Source organism: Leptosomus discolor, chromosome 6 (genome assembly GCF_034619465.1).
Source record: "Leptosomus discolor isolate bLepDis1 chromosome 6, bLepDis1.hap2, whole genome shotgun sequence".
NCBI classification, from domain to species: Eukaryota; Metazoa; Chordata; class Aves; order Leptosomiformes; family Leptosomidae; genus Leptosomus; species Leptosomus discolor.
Window position 1 is genome coordinate 17,035,575 of NC_141396.1, and position 22,610 is coordinate 17,058,184.

At 35.4% G+C, this 22,610-nt stretch overlaps 1 protein-coding gene across 2 annotated transcripts in view; it reads left to right on the forward strand.

Annotated features, from left to right (window-relative positions):
• LOC104352288 (adhesion G protein-coupled receptor A3) overlaps positions 1-22,610 on the forward strand; it is a 280,884-nt gene that overhangs the window by 136,577 nt on the left and 121,697 nt on the right. Inside the window, exons 8-13 of one of the 2 annotated variants that reach the window (XM_086466587.1) lie at positions 6,639-6,816; positions 9,573-9,631; positions 10,013-10,211; positions 11,347-11,496; positions 14,925-15,086; positions 19,136-19,351. In XM_086466587.1, the coding sequence (XP_086322713.1) occupies positions 6,639-6,816; positions 9,573-9,631; positions 10,013-10,211; positions 11,347-11,496; positions 14,925-15,086; positions 19,136-19,351 (964 nt within the window). The remainder of the gene's footprint in view (positions 1-6,638; positions 6,817-9,572; positions 9,632-10,012; positions 10,212-11,346; positions 11,497-14,924; positions 15,087-19,135; positions 19,352-22,610) is intronic. The other variant, XM_086466588.1, reaches the window with a different exon arrangement.

A 22,610-nucleotide genomic window follows, 5' to 3' on the forward strand; every position in this document is an offset into this window, starting at 1 on the left:
AATTAAGAATTGTCATAAGTAGCTTAACAGTTCTGAATCATCTGGGAAATATTTTACTTTAAAAGCCTTTGATGAAATTTTGGCTGTTGGACTGATTGTCATAGTGTTATTTTTGTCTAAGAACATCTGATAGTTTGCAGATCACAAGAGTTATGCTAACGAAATAAAGCTTCCTCTGGATAGAACATTGCAGCATCCAGACTACTTAAGGGCAGATGAAAGGCATGCAGCAGGTGTAGCACCATTTCCCCAGAAGACTGCAGTTGTATACATCCTGCAGTCAAGCAGTTTGCTGGTAGAACAAAATTAATAACAATAAACATATTTGAGCATCCCTAAACCTTTCACCAACTGACAAAGCAGCTCAGTGATCAGACAAATAATTCATGAAGTACTTTAAATAAGCCCTGGCCCAGGTGTACTCTCTTCAGATAGCTTTGTAGCACTGTGCCGTCACAGACCTGCCAGCTGTCTGAAGGTTTCTCCAGAAAGAGAAAGCTTTGAGTTCTCTAGAGCTGTTGATGCCTTTATTTTCCCTCCCTGTGTTACGTTCTCAGCTAGCTAGACTGGCACGTATTGACTCTAGGACTGTGGGAGTATGAAAATAAATGCAAACATCTTTATGCTTATCCTTTGATGCAGCACAGTAGCTCGTAGTCTGTCTGTACCTGACAAGCTTGATGAGTGAGAAAAGGATCCTACAACAAACCAAACCTGTTGTGGTATATTGTAGATTTGTTTATATTTCTGACTGTTTCTGAAGATGATTTGGTAGAGTCACTCTAATATTAGTAATATTTGTTTCCTCAGTTTTAAGAAGCAAATTGATGGCATATAAACGTAGGTCACAGGTTCTTTGACATCCACAATATTTACTATTGTGAAAATGTTTGCATAACAAATGGATAATATTAGCCTGTGACGATACTTTCAAACATTTGCATCTCAGTTCAAGTAATTTAAGCAATACAAAGGAAGTAAAGCAAGGTGGTTTACTAACTGACATATGAGTCTCTTCTCCCATTTTGGAAGTAGGTGGTTGATTTTTTTTCTGTGACCATATTGTCATTAAAATTACATCCTTTCCATTGACATCTCTGAAGTCAAATCTGTTGTTATGGTCCTAGCATACTGATGTGAACAAAATAGCTGGCAGATAAATTATGGTAAAAGTATGTTTATAGCACATTATGTTTCTTGGGTAGCTACGAATGGCATTAAATAGTGAGTTATGCTTTGTTTTTTATATACAATCAGAAGAAAAAGAAAATCATGTCTACTGAACTTCCTTTGTGTATGACAAATTGATTACACCTGAAAATATTTGCTAGACATCTGGCATAAAATGGGTACCAACTTTAATCTTTAATCTTCCTTTTGTCTTGCTATTGCCTGGACACAAGCTTTCTTTAAAGACCATCAGCCTTCTGAAGCTGTTTCTTTCATGGGTAAATAAGTAATTTTGTCAGAGAGATCAGACTAGCAATTTAAGTTCAGTTAAAGTGCCTAGTTTTACACATTCTCTCTTCATTTTCCATGTTTTAACCTTATATCCCCTATGAAAGGCTGTATTCCAAGCAGCAGTGTACTCTGGAGACCAACACTCATTTTTAAAATCCTGTGTTAGTATTAATAATTGAAGATGGTATGGGTTGGATGCAGGTTGTTCAGGCCTTCTGCCTGAACTGTAGAAAAGTATTTGCTATTTATCTGTCTCAAGAAGAATATGAGGAAACCTAAATGTTATCTGTGTTTGAGTAATTAATTTTTATTTTTCTTCAGGAAGAGCAGTTGGTTCTTCCCAAGTCTTACAGGAACTCAAGACAGACTTTAAGATGTTTCTTGTGGAAAGCCAATCAAAATGTGGTGTTAAAGTTTCCTCTTTATTTGTTACTCTGTTTCCCAGCATGCAAGTGACTGCTGAGGCATACAGTAAATGTCGCTAAGGTATTACTTCAGGACATGGCTGAGTAACTTTGCATAATGAGACCTACTTCTGATTGTCTAATTAGTTATGCATAGCTGTAGCAATGCAAAAATATGCCTCAAATAGCAATCTATTGTCATAGGTTTCTTGATTACATGAGTATGACTTCCGCCTGTATTATAGTTCCTCTCTTTGAAATGACAAATGCCACGGGCTTCTATTGAATATTATAACAACTTTTTCATGCAATTGTGTCAGCTGTATTTTTTAATTAATTTTTCAATATGTCAGTCATCACATTTGAAAAAGGATTCCTACCATGCATGAAATTTCCCAGTACAAAAAAGAAATGTATATTCTCTTTCTTCCTTTCAATGTTTTTACTGAGAAGGCCACTATAATTTCAAAAGAAAACTTGAGAAAAGCTTGCTAGTCATACTTTTATTCTCATCAGGCAGCAATCCTTCACATTCAGTTTGCCTTGACAGCATCTCATGACTGTCTGACTTTGTTTTATATCTTGGGTAGGTCAGAATTTTCCATGAAAGTAGCAACTATCACACCTCTGAGGAGTGGAATATGATTGCTAATGTAGAGGGAGTAAGAACTCTTTCTGACTCATACTCCATCCCTAGGAAAGCTGTGTAGAGGCAAGATCATTTTATTTGTGGCCTAACATTAATTTCCTTCTGTGAGAGAGGTTAATCAGGAAAAGTATACAGCCAAAGGTGCTGTCCTCTCTTAATTATGTTGTGCTCTTGTCAAGCTCCTACAACAAAGAGTCCTGCCATGTTCTCAGGTCATAGGAGAGTTCTTGCCTTTTATCAAGACTTGTTGCCATGGTCAAGAGAGATCAAGAATGCCTTTCTACTAACAGTAAGAAAACCAGTGGAATTTCTGGGCATGCTGATGTGACAGAGCCAAGATTTAAAATAACTGACCTACTAGAAAACGTTATGAAGTGGTTTAAAATTCTCTGCAGGCTCACTCTTTCCTTTTGGTCTGCCAGGACTGTGAAGTCACCAAGGATTAAGTGTAGAAAATCTTAAAGAATCAAGTTGACTGCTCTTCTCAAGAATTAAAAGACACTTTTTTTTTTTTTTTTTTTAAATCCAGTCCTCCAAATTCTCCAGTAATATAAGATCAATTTATCATTTGTCATATCCAAATGGTAAGTAAATGAACAGATTCACCATTGGGCTTGCTATCCAAAATATTCCCAGAGGAATATAAATGAATGCATCATTTACAGTGGCTAGATGGCAGTTCAGAAGACAATTCCATGTTCTAGCCATTATACAACTTCTATATTGCATAAACATATTCTGGTGTATTTTGGTTCACTATCTGAAGAAAGGCCATAGGAAATTAAAACTGTGAATGTGAGGATTTATTCATTGTTTTAGAGAACTTGAACCGATGTTTAAGTATCGTGTTTCTACAAGAAGCAACACTGATGTATCAGTAAATATTTATGTGTGAAACTGGGAAACTTCATCTAATGACAGATCTGTTTAGTGGAAGATAAATTTGCACTGGAACACATTTCAGCAATTTAAGTCAATAGAAATTTTATCCCTTTTCTTCATATCTATTTATCTTCATCTTGATTACCTGTAAAACGGTGATAATATGCTCAAGTGTTGTATGTACCTAAAATCACCCTGGTTCCCAGCTTTATCAAATTTGTATCATTAACAATGATTATAGATATTTTATAGGAAATATATCAAAAGATCAGCACATCTCTCATACATTTTCTTTGCTTGGGACCTCTCTGGGTCTTGATGCCACAGGTGAATATTTATGCTGCCTATTGTTTCAGTGAAAAAGAGCTTTTACAGATAATTGTTTTTATAAGCTCTAGGGATATATTCTTTCTCAGCTGTCTGAAAAGATGATGTGAGATTGTTGTGACACATGAAATAGAAGATTTAATTAAAAAAATGTTATTAACTGGATAATTTCACTTAAGTATTTAAACCTGAATGTAAAACGATGTATTGAGTTAGCTGGGAGGCTGCTGTTACTGGACTTTCTCACCTGAGACTTCTTATGAGAACAATTGCTTCTTTTGACGTGAAAAGTCAGCTGCTCTGTCTGACAATGGCTAGTAATGCCTTTTCTATATTTTCTGCAGTAAAAGCATGTTAGAATTCATTGTAAATTGAAGCAGGGGGCTACAAGGTACTTGGAGCTCAAAGCCATGACAAATAGTAAAAGTGTGAGATTTTTAAAGTGACAGTTTAATGATAAATTTGACTGAATATCTGGAGAACTACACAAAAATTCCGAAGCAATTTAGCTTAAATCAAAGGCTATTTACCATGGTTTGCTTATTTTCTGAGGACAAGATAACAATCCTGTAGTAAGTACTTGAGAAAATCGTCCTTCATTGTAGGCATGTTTCAAAGGGAAATTTACATATGCAGCTGTCTAATCACTTCCTTGATTGTGGTCTACTTTTATGTGTCTCAGAAGTAGTCTATATACAAGGAGATTAGATTCGATTCTTTCTTGTGGCCCTGTGAATAACAGTGCAAGTATAATATACAAAGGTTTAAAGTGATAAAAGAATTACAATTTTAGAGAAGTTGAAAAGAGGAAAAAAAAAATATAGTTAATCTCTGTTTATCTTTCAAAATGTCAGGCTCTTTACAAAATTGCCACATGCCACAAGTACAATTTTTTTAAGATTTTGTTTTAAATACAGATTTGAAATCAATTTAAGAACTTTAAAATTCCATGCTTTCTTTTTATAGTGTACCTTCTCCCTCTTTCTAACTGTACTCCCTTTCTTCCCACATCATTTCTAATTGTCTAAACCACAAGGCATATTCAAAGATGACCCATCTGTGTAAAGCAAAGTAAATATTTCCAAAAATTACTACCTTTTTTCCTCTCCAAACTACTTTCAAAAGCTATACTTTCTTTAAAAGTGAATTAAAATTTATTTCTAGCCCAATGGCATTTTTAAGATCTAATGTATCACTTTCTTAAAATGTAGTAGTTAACAATATTTTTGTCTATGAGATCTATACAGTCATAGTAATTGGATAAAATTCTATCCCTGATAGAGTCAATTGAAAAACTAAACTTTATTGACCATTAGTGACTGAGTTACATCCATTAGATGAAGGAAAGCTTCTCGCTGGATTAAAATGTATAGAAAATACTAACAAGGACAGTTCTAGACAATTTTTAATGTTTCTGAAATTGTTTCCTCGTTCTGTCATTATACACAGAATATTTAGCTTAGGCAGCTAAATATTGGTGTGGTGCAGTCATGCACAATGTCTATATCATAAGAGAAGCCACAAAGTGTCTCTTTATTTAACTTGTCTAACACTTATTATAAAGAGGCAATGCAACCTTAGTTTATTGATATTAATAACTGTATTTCATATTTGGTGGGGGACAGTGTGAAAGTTTGAGTAGTAAATTGCTGAAAGAAATATCAGCATTTGCCTCATCTCATTTTGCATTCATCAGGAAGATTATATACAGCTGCCAAAGTCAATGGTTCTTCTAGAAAACTTTTCCCATGCCACCACAGGAGCAGCAGATTCTGCTGTTGAAATGCCACAGGAGCTGCAATTGCAGCTGAAGGGAAGCATTCTCTGTGGATTGGTTGCGTTGGTGTCTTGGTTTAAAAGACAGGTGTCTGTGGAGGAAGGCAGGAGCCTCCCTTGAAATGGAAAGTGCAACCCCCTTCCCTCCAAATTATTATAATTTTGAAATTAACGGGCCTTCAGGCAAAGATATGGGGAATAGGAATAACAGTTCTTTACTAATATATATATATAACACAAGGCAGGGAAAAACAAACAACCCACTGGTTTACACTGACAGAGTCAGGAGTACAACCTGACACCCTGTTAGGGTGGCAGTAGCAGTCCGATAAGATGCTGGCTGCAGTCCTCCTGAAGTGATGGATGTAGTTCTGTGGAAGCAGCAATCAGGTAAAAGAGTCTGGTCTTCCTCCGAAGGTCCAGTGGTAGGTAGGTAGCTCTTGTCCTCTGGAACTCCAGTGGGGGGAAAAGCTCCTCTGGGAATCCAGTGGAAGAAAGGCTGCTAGGGTGTTCAAAATCTCCGTTTTTATTTGGCATGGACTGCTTGGCTCCTTCCCCCACCTCCCCGGGCGGAGCATCTCACAATGGGATGGGGAGTCGTGAGGAAGTTCCTTGATGGGCCATTAACAGGAGATAGCCCAGGAGCGAGTTATCGATGGGTCAGGCGATAAGGCATTGTTGTGCTCAGTAACAGGAGATAGTCCAGGGGGGGAGACAGGGAGCACCGCCCCAACTGGTCTCAACAGCTCCTGAAGATGGTAATAGAATATTTTTTTTTTCCTTTTGGCACATTTTACACTGAAACCCAGGACAGTTGGCAAGTTGAAATGCATTCCTGACTTTCAAGTACTTGGTTATGCAACAAAACTAACATTTTATAGTATTTGGGGAAAGGAGAATGGGCATTGATACCTAATTGATATTCTTTTGAGATGACTTGTCACCTGTGTTACAGCGTTTTACAGTCTGAGTGGTCAATCCAAATAGGTGCTGCTGAAATCTGAATACCAATAACATAGAGCAAAACCTGGTTTTATATTTTCATGGAAAATCTCTGAAGATAAGTTAATGTCAGAAAACCAATGTCTCAATCTCTATATGATTAAGTATATACAATAATTAAGCTTTTATTTTTATAGTGAGCTTATCCTATCCAGCATTGACATTGATGCAACTGGAGATTGGGAATGTCTAGTCAACAATTCCTATGGAAATAGCACTAAACAAGTAGAAATTGTGGTACTTGAAACAGCTGCACCCTACTGCCCTGCAGAAAGAGTTATTAACAACAAGGGAGATTTCAGGTATGATTTTCTGGTTTTGAAGTGTATTTCTATATTAATGTAGATACAGTCCATATTCATGCTTACATGATACTTCAGTGTCAGTTATGAAGATATAACTTATTTACTTGTCTTTTTTATGCAATATAGTAGGAAGGAGGAACACTGTGTGATTTTTATGGGAAATGGCAGTTAGTGCTTCAAGAGCAGCAGTGGTTTGTGAAAATTAGAGAATCTTTCTTCTAATTCCTCAGCGTGAGATAATAGAAAATTTCAAAAGATGTCAGCTCTGTACAGCTAAATGAGAGAGGATTCAAAATTGTTCTTGGTCTTTTCTAAATTATAGGCTATGATAACACTGCATTAAAGCATTAGAAGATTAAATCTTCAGTACTTTTCTAATCTGTTCCAGTTCTGCTGGTTTTGTTCAGCTGAGATTAGAGGTAACCAATAACATGAAAACAGTTAGTATAATATTTCACTGAAGAGAATCAAAACAGCAAGTAAAACTACTTAGTAAAACAAATGGATCATTTGAGGTGAGCTTAAGGACAAACACAGTTCCACCAATATATGACATGATAAGAAAAAACATCCATCCTATCTGAATCTTAGAGTCTGCACAATTTTGTTGACTAAATGTGATTTTTGTTTCATCTAAACTGAAGAAAATGAAGAAAAATATAAGGATTCTGTGGAATTTGGTATTGCTTTCAGTTAGCTCTAAAATACTTCAATGTTAGTCATAAAGTTCTTAAACAAAATATAGTTACCTGTTTGACAGTAACACTGATGTATGATGGCATTCCCATTGAGAAATCAAGGTAATTTGTTACCAAGTGTATTATAATAAGAATTGACCTTGGATAGTTAATGAAAGGAAAAGTGGACGAGAGAGGAAGCTTCTCTTAAGCGCCAGAACTTTCTGCAAATACTTCTGACCTGAAAGCCTCTCTTGTTTTTTAAGTTACCTGTAAAACGTTTTCAAAGGCCTTTTACTACTATTTATTGTGTTTGTATAAAAATAAAGGAATGAATTAGAAAGAAGTGGAGAAACCAACTCACGCAATAGGTTTTCTTTTTAATATGAAGTTATTTTATTACATGTTAACCTCAGTTCCAGTGAGTATACCACATTTGCTGAATATATATTTATATACCTATTTAATCCATATATATGGATTAAAATCCATTAGAGATCTTTGACAATCTCAGCTATAGATTTTTTTTGGTCATCACAAAAACTGCTGTTGTGTTTTCTCATAGTGAACGTGCTTAAATGTATTTTAATTAGAACTTTTAAAATATGTATACTTCCTATGAGATAATACATACTGAATCTCTTAGATGACCACTTTATGAAGTTCATGTTTTTGCCATAAAATGACATCCTTTTCTTCATCAATAAATTTATATAAATTCTACAGACTGCACAAACTAACACCAGGGGCATTTTTGTCGTTTTATATAAATCAAAAGAACAAGAGTGCACATTTCTGTCCCTATTGATCATCTTTCTAGAAATCCATATGAATTTATTTTTAAAGTGTATATCAAAAGATGATGAGTCCATAGGTTCTTTTGGTATTTGAATGAATTAATTTAAAATTATAGGGAATTTAGCAGGCTCAAACTCAGCATTAGCACTTGAAATTGTTCTAAAGGTTTATCCTCAGATAGGTAGCTATCACACCAGTAATTTTTCTTACAAAGGTCTTTGAAGTCTTGGTAACATAGCAAGTGTGTAACTAGAAAGAATTGAACCACAAAAGCAAAGCTAGAAAGAACAGTCCTTTTATTGGGGAAAAAAAAAAAAGGAAAAAAGCATCAACTGTTAGGGAATTGTGGTTCTTTCAGTTGACCAGCCTAGGTGGTATTTATAATTGCACAACTGCAGTAAGAATTAGGCACTGTGAGTCAGAACGAACTGGCCTTATGTAAGAGTTTTTCTCTATGATGGCCATGTTTTGCTCCTTTTTTGTTTTCCAGCTCTCTGTAAGATCATTCTTATAAGGTAATGTTGTTATGTTCTATCATTCCTATTCATAAAGGCCAGACTCTGCTCCTGTGCTAATACTAGTTTCAGAATTATCTCTTTAGTTTTACTTTTGAGGCAAGTTGGTTCATATTACATCAACTGTTTTTACATCACAAAATTAATTATTCCAGTGACAGCTATGACATATATAAGTATTTTTCTTCTTACCTTTCATCTGTTTGAAACAAGGAAAACTTACATAGCCCAAAACCTATCACTATATTATGTAAAAATGTCCAAATAGACCTACATTGTATAACTAAGAGGGGCTAATATGTATGTTTGAGCTAAGGCTGCTTGTCAAGGTGTGGCTTCACTGGCAGGCAGACTGTTTTTCTGAGTGATTGGGTTCAGTCATTACATCAGTGCAATTGAAGAGCCATATCCTTTCCAGACATACTGACCTGCTGATCATACGCTTCTGGTTTTCTTTGATTTCTCCCAATTACCTGATCCTGCTGTGTCCATACTAGCCTGGAAATGACAACAGATTTGGTACCAAAAGAAATAGATCCCAGTTGTGCCATTCTAGAGAATGCAGCAAATATCCAGAAAAAGAGCTAGATAGAAGAGTTCTGGCTGTTCTTGATTTATAGTTTATTTTCAAAGACTCTTCTGGAATCACACTGCATAAATTTATATCTTAATAATTAATTTTTGAAGGCTACCTTCTTCCTCCTCCATAAAACATAATCTCTGCTGAAATCTTGTTTATTGGTTTCAAATACATTCAGGGATTTTTGTTTTTCAAGGCTTTGTGGCAGAGGGGGCTTTGTAGTGTTGGGTCAAAATACAAAGCAAAGATTGTCAGGTACATATTGAGTATTTACCTTTTACAGCATTTAGTAATAGGGTTTGGGGTTGGTTTTTCTTTGCTTATGGACTTACTGCTCTGCTTTGTGCGGTCTGCAAAGATGAATGCAGGGAAAATGCCATCCATTTTTTTTACTTTAACACCAAACATCTTTTGGGAATTAATGCAGAATTAATGTGTGACCAGCCAGATTTGAACCTGTATAATTTTGACATTTTCAAAGGAAACAAAATAATTCAGTATAGAACATAATTAAGTAAAATTTAAAATAGTCCTTTTTTTTTTTTTTTGTATATTCTGTATATTGTTGCTATATTGTAAGTTGCCTTTAGATAAGAAGTTTCTTGTTGTAATTTTTTATTGTCATGTTGCTCATAGATGGCCCAAAACTTTGGCTGGGATAACTGCTTACCATCCCTGTCTCCAGTATTCATTTAACTCCATTGCCTTTCACAATGGCGCAGAAGAGTCTAAGGCATGGCGTAAATGTAATCGAACTGGACGTTGGGATGAAGATAACTATTCTGAATGTCCTTATTCACAAGAAGTAACTCAAGTTCTTCATGCTTTTAGTCAGGTAACGTTATGAAATTCAAGGCTGCCCTTTTCTAGCACTGATTTTATTGAATAGCTCACAAGAAATGTCTGTTCAGCGACAAGTTTGGGATAGCTGGACTTTTTTAACAAAATGTTTTACTTGAAAGACAATGTGTTTGGTAATTGAAGTTGTAGTAGGAACAAGTGCACAGCATTTTTGCTCTGGGTGCCTGGAGTCTAGATGACCGTTAGTAATATCGGCAGGGTCATCAGTGCTTCAGTTCCTTCTTTGCTTCCCGTCATGCATTTTTACTGGAAAGATGTTAATTTCTCTTGAAATATTGTATCAGAGTTTTGTCAGCCAAAAGTGCCTTTCCTCATTGCTATTGTCCATACTATATTTAAAAGAGCTATAGAAATGAAGCCTACTTTAGAATGCCTTTTCGATATCTTCTAAAAAAAGCAGTACTTAAATGGTTTCTAATAGATAAGTAAAAGGGAGAATAATATTAAAAGTAAATGGATAGAAATTGATGAGAAAAAAATTGATAACACCACAGGAAGTTTGTTTTCAGATGTGTTCATATTAAGAGAGCCAGTCCATTCTCCTGTAAGCAGGCCAGGTTTCTCAGGGCTTTAACCCCTCAGGTCTTTAAAATATCTGAGGATAGAGGCTGCACAGCCTCTGAGGGTAACCTGTTCAGATGCCTCAATATTCTCATGGCAGAAAAGATTTTCTTCATAACCAGACTGAACTTCTCTTCTTTCAACTTATGACCATCGCCCTTGTTCTCCCACCATGCACCACTGTATATGTGAATTCTCACTGATACTGTTGTTGTCAGGGTGATCTAAAGATATGGTCAAGGCAAGGTTAGTAGTTTGGTATAATATTTTATGAGGCCAGTTAGTTACAGTCTAGAAAAAGTAGACAAAAATCTTAAAAATTTGTTGGCCTGTTGTGGTGGTGTCTTCAGATAACAGCAATGAAATCTAAGACCTAATCCTGAAAACACATTCGTATGCTTCTGAAATTTATGTCCGTGGTACTACTGATGCATATAAATCCATGTGAAATTATAGCAAGCATTATAGAAATAGACATGATCTCCAGTTTTTAAAAGAGAATGAAGCTAGCTGATTTATTACACCTAACAATTCTGGTGTATTTTCAGATGCACATCAATTTGACAACCGTGCTTGAATTTTCCCGCCAGCTGACAGCCTACACAAGAGGTGCTTCCCACTTTGCGGATAAAATGGATGTAATATATTTGGCTTATATAATGGAGAAGTTAATTGTCTTCGTGGATGAAGTTGAAGATGTAAGATATCTTCTCTATGCTGAAAAAAACAGTATCACTTGGAAGTGAAGTCTTCACGTGTGGCCCTGTTCTTAATCTGTGCAGGCACACACTGAAGAGTAGCTTCTAAAATTGATTGCTTGTGTTCTGATTGCAAATGCTCTGTGTATACTTGATATGTTTCTTTATGCCAGAAAGGACAACTAAGCCACCTCATCTGACTGACAAAAGCATTGCTGTTTAGGAATAAACATTGTTTCAATTAAGCCACTTCTTTAATTTTCTTTTTTCACTTTAATTTCTACCGTGTCCAACATATTAGAATGAACTCAAGATGCCTTTCCATCTCACCACTGGAGTTACACATGCTTCTTTAGTTTTCTCCTTTTCATCAAGAGGTTGCACTGAGTTTTGAAAGCATGTATCACTTTATGTAAAGAGATGATAAAGTGTCTTTAAGTGCGACTTCCTACAGAAAGTTTTAGCATAATGTATGGCATTTTTATAGTGAAATCTAATCAGAGTTATGCAAACCCTATAGGAAAAATAGGTTTCTATAGAAAATAGCAATGTTCACCATAGATTTTACTGTTAATTTTCAGAGTAACTGCTTGCATAAAGATTTCATAACCTATAATTTTGTACACATGATGGCTATAGTTAAAACATTTGTTTTCTTTTGGTTTGGCAGTGTTCATTCCATTCTGGCTCTGGGGTGTGTGTAACAGTTAACATTTTAGTGCCAATTTGAGAAAGCCTCCAACTTCAATTTCATCATTATATGCCAGACATAAAGTGTATTATTAAGTGCTCTCCAAGAATTCTGTTTCAAAGCTACAACTGTATTTCAGCTCAAAATCCTGATAAGATCTTACTGCTTTCTGATGGAACAAAAGTTTGCCATCCAAAGGAAATGAGTGGATTTACCATAAAGCTTCTTTGTTTTGCTAGCAGCTGATGCATTATCCATTAAATTGAGCATCATCTCTATTCTTTTAATTGATTTCTTCCACCTTTCAAATAGGTTTCAGATTCTGGTTTTTTTTGGTATCAAAGCATCCCCGTCTCCACCACTAATCTCTACATCTTTTATTTTTGTAATCCCTTATTGTTTTAATAATTTAGAACTTCTCTCCTAATTTGTTTCTGTTTCCTTCTCTGTTTTGAACTACACACTTTTTCCTGTGTCTCAAGTTCACTAAGTAGGTTCCTCATACATTGAGCTCTTTACTAACATCCATTTCTTAACTCTCACTCTTAAGGTACAAAAATCCATGTGAAGTTAAAGTGTCAGTAGGTTCACACGAGGCTGCTCTCATGTAATTATAAATAGGATTGAACTTCATTTAATACAAGGCAACATGTGAACAAAGGTGTATTAGTTTGGAATCAACTAGCAGCTGAAACTACAGTTATATAAAACCATTAGAAATTAATGAAAATATATACACAGATGTCTTCTGTGATTTATCAAAATAATTTTAAAATCATTTCAGCTTTAGCTGTACATCGTCTCTGGGGAGTGCCTCCCCCAGTCAGCACAGGATTATTCATTTTTATAAAAATTAGCAGCACTTTGCCCATCGAATGGTTCACCTCTACAACAAGCGAGCTTTAACAGCTGCACTGGGGACATATTTGCACATATTGCATTTTGTCGGGAACATGTGCACATATTAGCCCAAATTTTTGTATTTTTTAATGCCATGCCTTTACTTTTCATTAATGCATTTAATTATTATATAAATTACTTCCTTTTCTTATATCTCTCCTTCTGTATATTTATAGACTATTGTTCTGCCCTCATTAACTTACTGTTTAGCTGAGTGGTTTATGCTTTAATCGTTTCTCATAAATCACTTCAGTATTGCATGTGTTTTGTTATTATTCATTGTATCAATAACTCTGTCACACTGTTAAAAGCCATCTAGAATTATCTAGAAATTGTGTTCTCAAAAATAGATTAAATATTTCAGGAACAGTCACATAAGATTTCATGTATAGTCTAATTATTTCTGTCCCATGCAATGCATGTGAAATTCTTGTGGTTTTTTATTGAAAATGCAGAACTAACTTCAAAACTTCAGTCATTTCTTAAACCTTTTTCACCATTGCTGAATTTCTTTTCCTTCCCACTGAATTATCTGTGTATTTGCCTTATTTTTCAGTTTCTATTAGTTCGACTTTTTAGCCTCTTGAACTTTTCTTTGGCTTCTCGGTCATTCTTTCTTTTCTATATACTTATTCATTCAGGTTTATTTGTGACAACCTTGTGTACCTTTGGCATATCTTTGCCTTCAAAAATAATGGTAAAATGGTAATGTTAATTTTGAAATCTCACTTAAATTGTTTTAGAATTTTAAAAAGTGTTTTAATTTCAATTTGAAATAATCATAAAAAATACTCACAGTATTTTTTATTCTTTCTAAATGTAATATACTAATAGAAATTTGAAGCACATAGTCATACTTACCAAAATCTGCAAAATACCATCTGGCAAAACAAAGATTTAGCAGTTTGGGTTAGCCACAAAAGTGAATTAAAACATCCAAATAGGCCTATACTTTCTGTATAGCCAATGAGATGATATCATAGAATAGTTTAGGTTGGAAAAGACCTTTGAGATCGAGTGCAACTGTTAACCTAACACTGACAAGTCCACCACTAAGCCATGTGCCTAAGCACCACATCTATGTGTCTTTTAACTACCTCCAGTGTTGGTGACTCCCACTTCCCTGGGCAGCCTCTTCCATTGCTTGACAGCCCTTTTGGCAACGAAATTTTTCCTAACGTCCAATTTCCTCTTGTCCTATCTCTTGTTACTTGGGAAAAGAGACCGATGCTCACCTTGCCACAACCTCTTTTCAGATAGTTGTAGAGAATGATAAGGTCTCCCCTCAGCATCCTTTTCTCTTTTTCTTTCCTTTTTTCAAACCTCCTATAGGTTTGTATCAGCACTTGAGTTATATCTCAAATTTACCCCACTATGTCTGTAACAAAAATGTCTTTCAATATATTTTTCCCCTCTTTTTTTTCTTTTTTTCCCCTCTCCAAAGATCCTTTGATTAAACATGAAGCAGTTCTTTAGAGGGGCATCATCAGTTTTAATTAATTTAAGAAAGAGGGTGATGATTCTGGGATTCCATTTATCACCCAATGAGAGACTAAATTTTTGTGGTGTATCTAGAAGATAAGCTTTAAAATTGTGAATAAAAAAAAAGCTTTTCCTTGAAGTCAGTTGCACTTTTCTTCTCTTGGTCTTTAATTTTCAATCCGTTTAGTTTTCTTAATAGAATCAAAATTGTCTTTGAATGGTGGTCACCAAGAGAAGTAAGGTGCCTGCTTTCACTTGTACTCTGGTGTACTCTTCTCCTAATCTTGTGAGTTTTCCAGGCCAATACCATTTTGGGGTTTTTGTTGTTTGGTTTTTGTTTTTTTTTCTCTTCCAGATTGGGGATGCTCTTATTGAAATTGCCAGCAACATAATGTTGGTCGATGACCGTGTGTTGTGGATGGCTCAAAAGGAAGACAAAGCCTGCACCAGGATTGTAAGATGTGTGGAACATATTGCAAGTCAAATACTGACCAATAATATTCAAGTTATATCAAAGGTATTTCATAAAATTACACAGCTTTTTGTCAGAATTTATTTTTTAAATGTCATATTTCCTCACAATTTTTACACCCAACTAATATGTAGAGAAGAGAGATTGTGTAAGCCACAGCGTAGCTGATTTACGTAGATATACTTGGATTTTGTGATTTATTTTTTTTTTATTCTCCTGGATTCTATTTGGAAGACCAAAATATTTTTTTTTAGTATCACTGATGGTATTAAAAAGTGTGTTTTCTTGACTTTGATTTATTGTATTTATTGTTACAATAAACTGTTCACAACACTATCTTAACTATTCACTAAGTTTCTATTGTTCTTGCCATTGTACCATATGGGGTTTTTTTGAAAGGTCCAGGTTGAGTGAGTGAAATTTTTGATAAAAGATAACATTCTTCCTTGTTACTTGAAGATTTTAATATGCCTTTCAGAGAGGATTCTAGACAATACTTACTTAAAGCATTTAGAAAATTATCAAAAAAGGTTTATCTTTTCATAAAGGTTACTCATTTGTGGTTAGTTTTAGTGTTTTAGAAGGAAACTGTAACACTATGAAATAATTGTTCTTATTCCTTGGCCTCCACCTACCTGAATTTGTCAGTTAGATACCGAGGGATTGTAATTTGGACACAGAGAAACTGTCTTTTTGTCAGTTTCAGCATCTAAATAGCAGAAATGCATCTAAAGCAGCGGCTTGCAACTTACCCTTTTAGAATTTTATATAAATACTTTAAAGTCTTATCACTCCTTGAATTGGTTTGTGTTCTGGTTTGGCTGGGATAGGATCGTAGGCCAGCCATGCTAGGGAAGCTAAGTCAGCCAGGGCAGCTGACCTGAGTTAGCTACAGGTGTAGCCCATACCATAATGTCATGGTCATTATAAAGGGGGAAGGATAGTGAGGAAGTGGATCTCCTGTGGGGTTCCCTCTGGGCTCCTCCTGCTCCTCCTCTGGCTTCTTTCTTCTCCTGATGACTGGATATTAATTTGACTGAGTATAACTCTGTATAGCTCTGTTGGTGTTGGTGTTATCTGATTAAAATCTGTTCTCACTTCTACCCCTGGGTCTGTTCTCCTTTTTCCCCAACTTCCTTTCCTGGCTGGTAAGGGGTTGTCAGGTGATAGAGAGACTGTTATAGTTTAACCCCAGGTACAGGCTAAATGTAGACAATTTGCTTGATTGATTTTAAACAACCTTTATTATTTTCTCAATTATCCACTGCATTTACACAAATACACTATTTAAAAGTGAGTTCACTGTTAGTTTCAATTACAGCAATAAGGTATAAAAGTAAAAAAAAACCCAACCCCCAGTTATACACTGAGCTGAATTATAGGCTGAGCCAAATAGCATAATGGCCTTAGATCCTTCGCTGTATATTTTTAGAAAAGCAGTCTTTCAAACAAAGACAAAAATATATTGGAGTGTTTTCTAAAGGAAGGTTTTATTTAATTCCATTTACATAAAAAAAAATGAATTAGAGACATTAATATGCCTTTTAAAGGTATTTTGCAATGTGACAGCTAGGAGGGCTCTGTTGCTTTATAGTTAAATTTCTTTTAAACATCAGGTGCCAATGATCTTTTTTTTTTTTTTCCCTTGTCACTGCTTTAGGATGCTGTTGGTGTTACCGTGAACAGTAATTCTATGTACTCAAATGTAGATCTGTGTCACTAACCTTTTTACCATGCTTTATCTTTCTACTGCTTATAGTTTTCTGTAAGAGAATTAGTTTACTGTTGAGTGCAATTTGTAAATAAACAAAGCTGTGGAGTTTTCTGGTGTCATCTCATGCAATACCAAATACTTCTGTTCCTTTGGGAGGCCAGCCAGCAAACTGTCTCGCAGAAATTGCATCCACTTTCTTTATTTTAAACAACAGCAAATAAATTCCCCAAAGCTTAGGTAGCCGCTATCTTATAATACAATTCCTGAAAATCAGGAACCCCTATAAACTGTGTCAGTCATATAACATATGCACAACTGCGTTCCCTGTACATTGAAAAGCTACCTGGGAGCCTTGACTGTTACTCTGACATCATTTTGGAAGATAAAAATGTTTTTCCAGTTCAATGAGGTTGTGGAATAACTGATTTCAAGGTCAGAAAAACCTCAGGGAAGTACCACCTTGGTTTAGATCCTCTTAAGCCTCTCTTGCTGTCAAATGGCATACAAAACATGCTGCTGGAAGAATCGACAGCAGCGACTTTCAAATGCTAGATACTTTCATATGTACATATAAAATATGATCTGTTTCATTTAATGATCATATAACAGTAAACCAAAGACGTTATTCTGCTGTATGGTATTTAAAATCTTAGAGAAGTCACACAGACAAAGTTGTTGTCAGGATGCTGCAAGGGCCAGAGCCTCCCCAGCCAGGGCCTGTCCCACTGTGCCCAGCCAGGGAGCGGGGCAGGCCGGAGGCAGCCCCAGCCCAGAGGCACATCCTCAGGGGCGGTGATGAGGCCAGGAGGGGAACGTGAGGCTACAGATCAGGGCGAGGGTCAGGCCTAGTGATGGTAACTGAGCCCAGTCACAGCCCAGTGGTGGCCAGGCCATGGCAAGGAGGCCAGTCTCAGGTCAGTGGTGGGCCTCTCATTTCATTCTCCAGCTGATGAGGCTGTCAGAATATTTTAGGTTAATTGCAACGTGGTTTTTTGATTGCGCTCTCAGTCTTTGCAACCTTCAGCACTGCTCTCAGCTTTCTCAGGTAACAATCCCCTTTGGTCCTTCTGCTGAGTGGTGCCTTTATCTGAGATTTAGGAAATGGACATTTCATTGTCGTTCATGACATTATCATTTTCTGTATCTGTACTGCTTAGACACATGGTTAGCTTGTGTCTTTTCATAACATGTACCTGACTGTGGCTTGTTTCCGTGGATAATTCACTCTGAGTTCATCTGTATCCATTTTGTAGCTTGTTTTACAACGCTACATGATGAACACTGTTTTACCTTGCATTTTACTCATCTCTTCTATATGCTAAGAATGGCATGTTCATGATAAGGTTTCATTGTTCTGGTAGTCCCATGACTTTTACATGGTTAGGATACCCTCTAACCTGCCCTTATTTTTTATGCAAAATGTTTTCTTTAGTTTGTTTATTAGTATGAATTAATGGATTTTCTTCAGTGAAGTAATTTCTTGTTGGCAAGATGCCCCAAATTCTGAAGGATTCACACTGATTTTTACTAAGTGGATTAAAGGTATTTCTATGTTGCTAGCTTGCATAACAAAGTACACTAATATAAAACTGCCATGTTTGTCTATGTATCCTTCTGATAAACCTGCTAATTTGTGGCTTAACTCAGCTATCTTTACGTTGCAATCAATGTACAAAATACGTACAGCCACATATCGCTGAACAATCTATTCCTGGAAGCAGAAACCATATAGTCCAATCAGCATGGTGCCAGTCTAAGCTAGTCAACCTGATTATTACATGAGCTATTTAAATGATGCACAGAACTGTGCTGAAATGAATATACTAGTTTAAGATGGAGACGCATGTATCTGCACTGTGTTACAATTTCCACCTAGACACATCACTTTAGTAAAGAGCAGGCCAAAGACCTGTAATGTGGTGTTGCATTGAACCATAAAGTCATGTTCAATATTCTAATGGAACAAGATCTGTAAAAAAACCAATCCGTCCACCAAATGACTAAGAAGTTTTCTGTTTCATTTTTGAGGTACAAAGCACATCCTTGTTCATTTTTTAAATAATTTCTACAACTGTTGTTGCTAGTTCACTTTGTATTGCTTTAAATCATGATTCATTCTGTTGAAGCTGATAATGACACAATTGCAAAACTGATATAAATAACAGATGTAAGAGATATAAGCTGATATATTCCTGAAGAAGAATCAAGTAAACCCACTATGCCATTGTAGAATCTGATACCAGTTTTTTCAATAAGTTTCGTTTTCTTTCTTACCCTATGAATATGTATGCAAGTGTATTCAGTAAATAACAATGCACATATAATAGTGTAATTAAGCTTAATGAGTTAGCAACATATCTGCTTCTCATTGTTTTCACAGGTATCTCATAATATTGCTCTGGAGGCCTTTATGATCAAGCCATCTAGTTTCACAGGAATGACTTGCACTGCCTTCCAGAAAATATCTGCAAATTCTGACAAGTCAGTGGTGCATGATTTGGGAACCTGGGAAGCAAATCACCATCCTGATCAACATTTGAATTTCAAGTGCAACACTGGCAATCTGAATGGTTCCTTGGTGAATTCTTCTACCAGGGTAAGTCAATACAATCGTGAATATACCTTATCTATTTCAGTGTGTTTTCAGTAGTATCTTTAAGCAGAATACTGATTTGGAAAAATTATATTTTATGTGTTATTAGCATTGTAAAGTGGTTAATAATTTCAACATGTAAGTGGCCTTGAACTAATGTATTGTGTGTTTATTTTGTTGTGCTAGTGGATATTTCATTAATGTAATCAGGTGGAATGCAGGAAGTGAACAGGAAGGAGTAAATGTCTTGTTCTTTCTATCTCTGGGTCCAGTTCTGCAAACTTTTCTATGTGCAATCTCTTTGAAGTAATTCAGAAATATTTTTTTTAGTGAGGTGGTCTTGGGGGATTTTACGTTGCAAAAATATAAATACTTTTTTTTAGGGAATTTACTTCCACTAAAAAATATTACATTCTCTATCTTCTGGACTTTATACAAAGGGAGAGTGTTTAGTTGGAGTTTTTGAGTAGTAGCAAATAAAAACAGTAATAAATAAGCCTTTTAATAGAATGCACTGTTATTATTAAATAATGAAGTAAAACAATTAAATTTTGATCTAGCAGGAAATGGAATTTTGCATTTGGCTGAGCATGTTATTAAATTTAAGTATTGCAAAGTTGAATTTTTGTGGTACTTCAGCTCAATCTTGGTTTAATAGGCTTATTTCTTGAAATACTTACTATGACAAATTGATACTTTTCTGGACAATGTTATTAGGTTAGTGAACTTTGAAAGTGTTTTGATTGAAGTTATTTTCTCTCTGGTGCATTTTATTCTTCTGTATGGACTATGCAGTCAGTGATAAGGTAGTTTATGCTCTCAGGATCTTCTGTTAAAAAGGAGTATCTTAATAATGGAAATATAGGTTAAATCTTTCCTGCAATGGAGTTAATTTCTTCTGTGGACACTGTTACCATGTCTGTCTAGGAAAGAGAAAGTTGTCTCTTAAGAGTTGGACATTCGTAAGATGAAAACCAAATGTCAGAGATCGAAAAGAGATAAGATTTATGCAAAAAGCAACAGTGGAATACTCTGCAATGTATGGGATAGTATTATCAATATAGAAATATACGTGGGATTACATGAATTGGGGAGTGTTCTTTAGCAATATATTGTCTAACAATATATTTTGTATTCCTTCAGAAACTGAATGCCAACATTTCTAGTAAATGAATCTCTTGAAAGTTTGATGGTCAAGCACTGGTCTCTCTCCTATTATAAAGAATTCTACCATAAATGCAAATTTCTCATCTCTCCCATCAGCATGCATGTGTCAGATATGCACAGTAGGTTAGAATATTTATTTGAAGCCCCTTTCTAAAATGTTGGCAGAATGTCACAATATAAAGATCTCAATAAAATCGTTCCAAATGTATTTGAAACCTAGCTGATTTTTTACAACACGCAGAAGGGAAGCTCTACTGACTACACAAAGAAAGAAGTGAGGAGAAAGGAAGCAAACCTATTACCATGCAAAGTGATTTTGAAGAATGTGATATACTGACAGAAGTGACTTTATTAGATGGCTCACTAGTTACCACTTGTATATGAATTTGTAAATACTACAACAGCACAAAACAGGAGATTATAGATTCAGCTAAATGTTAGTTTCACGGCTTTAGGTTTTAACACTAAGTTGTACTCAGATTTTAAATGTGACGTGTGAATAAACAGACTGAATATATTCCTTCAACTTCATCCTGAAAAACATGATCTTTTCATTCATTGTTATTCTCTGGAACTTTTAGGCTAAGCACTCCTTTAATTCATTCCGAAATGAGTTGCATTCTGCATTGTTTTAATAGAATGATCTGTAGAAATGTAACTGATAACAGAAAATTGGATTCTTTATCATCATCCACTAGCAAAATTATTTCTATATTGGTTCAATGGAGGCAAAGAGGAAACCTACTTGATTGTGCTATGCAAAGGTCAAGAAAACAGAGAATTTGTGATGGAAGTGGGAGTCACTTGTTTTAGTTACCCGTGTTTAGTTGCTATATTTTAAAGTAATACTCATTATTATGCCTGACTCTTTAGAACTGCATCATAGATGCTGAGATTATTCTTAGAATCTTCCTCTATTTAGCATAGAATTAATCTTAAAGAGAATGTCTATATATTTGTGCTAAAAAGTGTAGCCCTCTTCAAATATATAGTATTGCAGACCATCTACTTGCTGTCTGTTGCTAACCAAGTGCACTAATAAATTAAAAAAGTGAATACTCATGAAATTTGTGGGCAGCTGATGGGAGAAGACTGAAGTAGATGAACACGAACTATCTTAAATAATACAATCAAAGTTTTTGTAGTTTACCCATAGTGATATTTCCTGGCAATGGTAGGAAATTGATACAAATTTAGTCAGTGGTTGTCTCTACATAATTTAACCTGATCTGGTTATTATGGGATAGAGAGCCTCCAAAAGGGGAAGAAATATTAAAAATTTAAATAATTAAGTAAAAAAACAGTTAAAAAAGAATAAACTTTGAAAATTAAATAATTTAAAAGGCACTGGAAGAGATCTACCATTCAGAGAAATTCAGGAGATAACTGTTAAAATTACCTATATCCACTTATATTTCAAATATGTGGTAGGTCTTTTACAGCCTAACTTGCAGTGTTTCCAAATACCCTAAAGCAAAATATTACTGCAGTTTGATACACAATTTTTTTCTTTAAATCTGATTCTGACTCTGTAGCCAGTAACCAATCTGAAAGGTTGAGAAGAATCGTTTATCACACTTGTGGATCAAAAGTTTCTTCTGGTAGGATTTAGACCCAGATGCCTTCTCTTCGATGCCATTTCTGCTGTTAGTAGGGAGCTTTTACTGCCTGCCTGGACCCTGCTGGGTGTTAAAAAATGATTCAGATAATATTGCCTTAGTTTTTGATACAGTTGCTTGTACTTTGACACAGTGGTTGTTTTCATCTCTGTTTAAGTAGGCTTAAGGGCACCTTCCCAGCCTTGGCCTCCAGACTGAGATCCTATCCTGTCACAGGAACGCTCCCGAGGCACAGTTCTGTCCCATGACATGGCTGTGGTCTAAGGATATCACAATAATGACACACCGACAAGGGTGCTGTAACATTTGAACTTGGACAATGTGAGAATAGCTTATGAAATTTTAGTGCCGTTCAGTATGAATCCAATGTCTGGTTTCCATTTGATATCAGAGCTGAAGCATACTTTGAACCTAATCTCTGTTCCAGCCTGATCCTGTAAACTATCTCCAGTGTGCAAAGATAATCAGTTATGTGG